Below are 6,025 nucleotides of genomic sequence, written 5' to 3' on the forward strand. Positions count from 1 at the left end.
AACTCCTTATATGGTCAGCACACTATAGTAGGGAGGATTATCACAACAAAACAGTGATATTTGAATTAAGTGAAATCACTGAATATACCTTCAAGAGATTTACTGAAAAATAGTCTTGCTTGCATGTATTATTAATAGTATGTTATTTTGTTTAGGCAATTATCATTCTAAACCTGTGTTGCTGTTGCTAGCTAAGAATGTTCTACTTAGTTTGCCACCCTATGTGCATCTAATTGCAGCCATTTATAAGCCATTTATAACCACCAAAACCCTTCTATTTAGCCTGAAAACCTGGCGTTAAAAGGATATGTCTGGTTCTAAATTAGTCGAACATGGTTAAAATGTAGTTTGACGTTCAATGGAGGCGGTAGTGTCTGACGAAAATAAATATCAAGATATCCAAATATTGAATCAAGCAACTAAAAAGTAAAACCTGTCTGTGGTGCACGAGTAGACGTTAAAATGACCCCCAGAAGTGTTTGAAAGTGAAATACTCTATTATGTGGAGAGAAACGTACCTCCTCCTGTTCTCTCCTCTTCCAACGTAGCTGAGCGTTCGCTGCTGCCATCGCCTCGATCACAAATGTGGTGGTCATGTAGCTGCACAGAGAAATTAACAAGAAACACAATGATCTAATTGCATTACACTCATACCCGTGATGCCCACTGGCTTTTGTGTAGAGCGGGGCCTGCCCATTGTTCTGACAGCCCGTTATTCTGAAGCACCATTGGTCCGACTGTTCCGAAAACAAATTCTCATTGTTCTAATGATTCACTGATCAGAAAATGAGCACTCTCCATGGTGCTGAAATGACGAAAAATATGTTATGTTGATAGTAATACCTGTCAATTTGTAATTTCTATCCTACTTAACCAGAAAGATCTAATGAATTTGATCTCACTGTGCTGTCCACTCTGGAGGCCTAATGCAGGGATGTAAAATAAATGACCATGAGTATAATTGGCTACTGATTTTATTGGATTGGACTTGATGGCGATCTCTGTCAACGGCAGGAAAAAGTGATATGAGTTCTGCTTTACAAAATTAAAATGTTTTGAGACCTGGTCTAGGACTTTACAAAATCTGGATCAGACCCAAAACTCTGACACGGGTCAGGTTCTGGTATGAGTTGTACAAGGCAGTCAGCATCTCTAGGTCAGCGAGTGGTAGAACAGAACTCACCTCATGAAGGATAGGAAGCAGATGAGAGTCAGGCTGACCACCCAGCCGGCTTCAGCGAAGGCCTTGGGCATGGTCAGAGCTCCTGTCCCTACAATCAGGTTGAACATGTACACCAATCCCACCTGGAAAAGCACAAAGGATATATGTGTTTAGGGCTGAAAATATGTATGCTTACCGATTAGTCCATCAATTTGTTTTTCCGTCTAACATGTTACCAGAAACTATCAGAAACTATCAAACTATGCAGCGTCAAGGAACAACGTGCCTGTTGTGGCTTTTGGTCTGGGTCGATTTTAGGCGTTGGCGCCTGTGACTCGGCGCCACAGAGCGAAAAGATGCGTTTTGGTGAGAGTGCGGGGTAAGCTTTCGGACTACATGCAAAAACACAGATGAAATGAGCACAAGAGTAGGGATGAAGATGCTCTGCCCCATTTATACATAAGTATGTCAGTAGGATGATGATGTCTGTATATGATTGATGTCAGTACTAGTTGAGTTTGATATGCATTAGACCAGTGGTTCCCAAACCCTTTGACCCAAAACGGAAGTTAGACATTCTCTCGGGACCCAAACTAGTGAAAATAGCTCACCATGTGTCGCTTCGCGCAGCGAGCTTGTAGATCAGCTATTTTCACTACTTCTTAAATATTTGTTCTAATTTATGGAATTTCGTACATTTTTACTTTATTTCTTCATGAAATTACTGAGAAAATCATTGAATTTAGTTTTTAATTCATGAAATTCGCTTTTTTGGGGAATGCTTTTTGAAACTGTTTTGAAACTAAATGTAGTAACAAAAAATAAGGGGACCGATTACAAAGTGTCCGGTTGTCCGCAACCCACGAATGGGTCCCGACCCAGTGTTTGAGAACCAGTGCATTAGACAACTTTGTTTCCCCCTACCTTCTGGGACCTCACCGTAAAATCCTGTGTTTATTTGGTTCCGTTTGTACACTCTCAGAGTTACAATAATACAATCAATTAATTGATGCATGAAAAACTAGAACAATCTCCTGTTTTGCACCTGATTGATTAACCCAGAAAGTAATCAAGACAATAATTGATTGTTGGTGTGACATTTGTGGACACCATAGCTACGGGTGGTACGGTTAATCACAAGAGCGGTTCATATATAGCCACATCCCTAACCCTAACCACACAGTAGAGAACAAATGTCCTTCACCACACTACTGCTGCTGCTCTGCTACAACAACAGGACACTATACAGGCCAATGTAAGGAAGGTCTGAACAGGAAGCCCTTATTATCCCTATCAGATAGCAGAGTGCTTTGAATGATTCAACGTGTCAGTGTCAGCACAGCTGCAGCAACACTCGATTTGTTTGCGGTTGAGTCACGTGCATAATATCAGCATAACACCTTTTTGAAGACACAAAGTCAGTCGGCAGGTCATAAGAAAACCACAAAGAGCTGGACACAGACAGGATGATGGCCCAACAGATGTGAAGTGTAAGCACTTTGAGTTCCTCTTTCGAACGAGAAGAACAAATTGATTCTCGGAATCATCTTCCATTTCATTATGTGGAATCAGTGAGTCGTAACTAGAGAGCCGACTTTGAAATTTGGATCCAGGACAGCTGATCACTTGAACACTACACACAGTATTAAGAAGCGTACACATGGAACCAAGTGGGGACGCATAAAGGGTCCATAAAGGGTCCATCTGGTTCCATATATTCACTCTAACCTGTACACTCTTCAGTTACACTGGGATTGCATTCTGATCATCTGTGGGACTTAAAAGTTACGGATTTCACCTTTACACTTCCTATACATATGGACTTTGCATTCAGGACACATGACCACTTTAACCTCTTACAGTAAATTATCCATACAATGCGTCAGTGATGATGACCCATTATGTGTATGTCAATCACACACTCTTCACAATAATTCGAATCACTCCAGGTTAATGTCATGGCTGGCTTAAAGAAGAACCCACACAAATCAATTAAACGCACTATTAATGCGGTTATCTAATCGAATACTTACAAATGGGGAGTATGGGTCGCCCGTTTCTGTGATACCACCTGCCATGGTGATGGTGGTACTGCCACTGGTCCCTAACCAGAATAAAAGGGTAAAAAAGAACTCATTCACATATATTGCTTGATTAAGTTATTTTTAGCATGGCTTAACTGTAACAGTTCAATGCCACAAGAAGTGATTTAGGTTATCTTTGCCACAAGAAGTTGAAACGAGCTGACAGCAGAACGACTGCGAAAATAGCAGATCTGCAAGCTCACAGCGAGCTTGTAGATCTGCTATTTTCATTAAAGGCCAGCACAAATAAAGTAAACAACCCTCACCTGACTTCCTTCAAGAAGTGTTGGAAGTTAGTTAGCCTTAGCTTCGTGCTATAGCTCCCAGTACAAAATGCCACCGCAGCAGCAATATAAGCTGGGAACCAGAAGCACTGTGCTAACTAGCTATTCTAAGCATCCGAAGCGAAGTCAACGTGAAGCGAACGCCTTATAGCAGCCATAAAACGCTAATTTTGTTTCACTGTAGCCAGCTAACTATAATGCCACAAGCCAGAGTGTCTGTGTCGCGTTATTCATTGGCTATGTTGTTGTGCACTGGAAGTAACTATAGCATCAGTCAGTGCCTGCTTTCTGTTTACCGTTTTGTGTTCGCAATGTTGTCTAGAGCCCGGATACAGGATCCGGTCATTTACACGCACACATGCATGGGAAACACAGCCGTTTCCGTATCTGCCCCAAAACGGGAATGCAAACTGCAAAGTGAGTTGACCCCGCCAGTCTACACCATAGAGGAGAATCATATGATCCAAAGACAAGCTTCTTCTTCTTTTTATGTTTATACGAGGGTGGAATCTACGTGGCAATATACTACCATCTTCAGGAATAAAATGTGAATCATTGTTTTACATAACGTTTTAAAGCTGCAATCAGGGACTGGTTTTAATAAATAAAAAGTTATTTTGCATTTATCTGTATGACATTATTAAAACAAATGAGGTGGTCTTCATAGCTATACACTACCAAGACCTTCCTAGATTCTGATCATGGGCTGCCAACTTTTCAGAAAGCTGAAGCAAATATTGTAGTGAAGTAAAAAAAAGTACATTACCTTGCTTATAAAGTCGCTCTGGAAAAGAGTGAATTGCTGAATACCATAAATATCACATAGAAAAGTGCCATTAAAAATGAATACATAATTTATAATAATCATAATCATAATCATCATCATCATCATCATCATCATCATCATATATTTCATGATAAACACCTCAGAAACCTATTGTAGTAAAACACTAGATTTGTATTTTATCGTTTAATCTCAGACGTAAGTCTGTTTGGATAACTGATACTTCAGACACTAAAAACCATATGAATTTAGAAAAAAAGTGTCAGAACTGCATGCTGAAACCCTGAAGAAGGCATAGGCCTACCTGTCCGAAACGTTGGTTTTTCTCTGTGTCCTTTGGAATGCCTTGCCAGTCCAAGGACTATGCTACAATAGGTCTCACGTACATTACCAGATCTGGATCCAGGGAGCCACACATTCATTTGCAAATGAATGTGTATACAAGTGTGTTACTGTTGAGGAGCTAAACTGGACAGACAGGACAGAAAGATATAACCTTTCCATCCTCTGAGAGCTCTGCCAGTGCCCTTAAAGCAGTGGAGAGTGCATGGCAAAATTGAAACAAGTAAAACCATCTCCCATTGTCCAAGCTATAAAATATTTAAAGAATCGTCATTATGTGAAAGCTATTAAGGTTCTTTTTAGCACAGAAAACGTCAAGTCCATGTTTGAGGGGATTTGCCAGGCAGTAAGTAACCAATCCTATTTACTGTTTACAAATTGATCTGTTTTGGGTCACATGATTATCTCGTTCATATTCATAAAGAGCTCTACTAAAATATTTCCGGAGCAATATAGCCTATATATTCTTTTATCAGTGATATTATCTTATTTTCTATCTTCTTTGGTTTTCAGAGAAAAGCAATGTTCCAGGACAACAATGGTCCCCCACCCACCCCTTTTCCCCCTCACTGTAGGCCTATAGTTTATTTTCCCTTTTTACCTCCTCTATGATGATTTCCTGTTTTGACTATATAGTTGTGTATATTCGAAAAATGTAATTGAAAATGGTGGGCCCTATTGTAAACAAGTGTAATGCTTTATGGTGTCGTCCACTCATAGTTAACCGTTTTTTTGTTGTGCTTGAAATGTACTGTAATTCTGAAAACTGTTAATAAATCAATCAATCAATCAATCCCCTGCAAAAAAAACCTCATTGGAGAACATTGAAATGTTTTCATGGGGAGAGACTATGGGATGGCTTGCCATAACGGCTCCTGTAACAGACTCTTGCCTAATGTCTAATGTTTCCTTCTCCAGAAAGCATCAGGTCCCACAGATCTGTTGGACATCTTATATAGACGGTAGGCTATGATACAACATGTACAGTATACATGTAGACAAGGAATCATTTAAATCAGACTATAATTACTACCATAAAATGAATATTTCCAAAATGTAGAACGCCTGTGCATCCCTTAAATTCCAGATATAGGTATTCAAACTGAGGAGGAAGCTGAGGCATTTGTCAATAAAAGAAAAGGCATGGCAATTGCAATCATGAAAAACACAGCATTGATATCAAAGGCTCATTTTATTCAGGTCTGCATAGGCATCTTGATGTGGAAACAAGGCGGGTGCCCAGTCAAAATGTTTCAAACACTCAATTCCCTGGGTGTCTGCCAGTCCAAAAGCAAAATCACATCAAGGCATCTCATCGATAAGATGAGAAAAGGACTTGACCAAATATTTCAAAGTTTGCAAGGACAAA

The 6,025-nt window shown here is 39.9% G+C and overlaps 1 protein-coding gene across 1 annotated transcript in view; it reads right to left on the reverse strand.

Moving 5' to 3' along the window:
• Positions 1–3,772, reverse strand: part of tmem104 (transmembrane protein 104) — a 107,674-nt gene extending 103,902 nt beyond the window's left edge. Inside the window, exons 1-4 of the mRNA XM_080776130.1 lie at positions 3,513–3,772; positions 3,196–3,266; positions 1,184–1,305; positions 519–600 (exon numbers count right to left, since the gene is read on the reverse strand). Of these exons, the coding sequence (XP_080632256.1) occupies positions 519–600; positions 1,184–1,305; positions 3,196–3,240 (249 nt within the window). The 5' untranslated portion in view covers positions 3,241–3,266; positions 3,513–3,772. The remainder of the gene's footprint in view (positions 1–518; positions 601–1,183; positions 1,306–3,195; positions 3,267–3,512) is intronic.
• Between the last annotated feature and the right edge of the window lie 2,253 nt (positions 3,773–6,025).

This window comes from Protomyctophum bolini, assembly GCF_963924005.1.
Source record: "Protomyctophum bolini genome assembly, chromosome: 11".
NCBI classification, from domain to species: Eukaryota; Metazoa; Chordata; class Actinopteri; order Myctophiformes; family Myctophidae; genus Protomyctophum; species Protomyctophum bolini.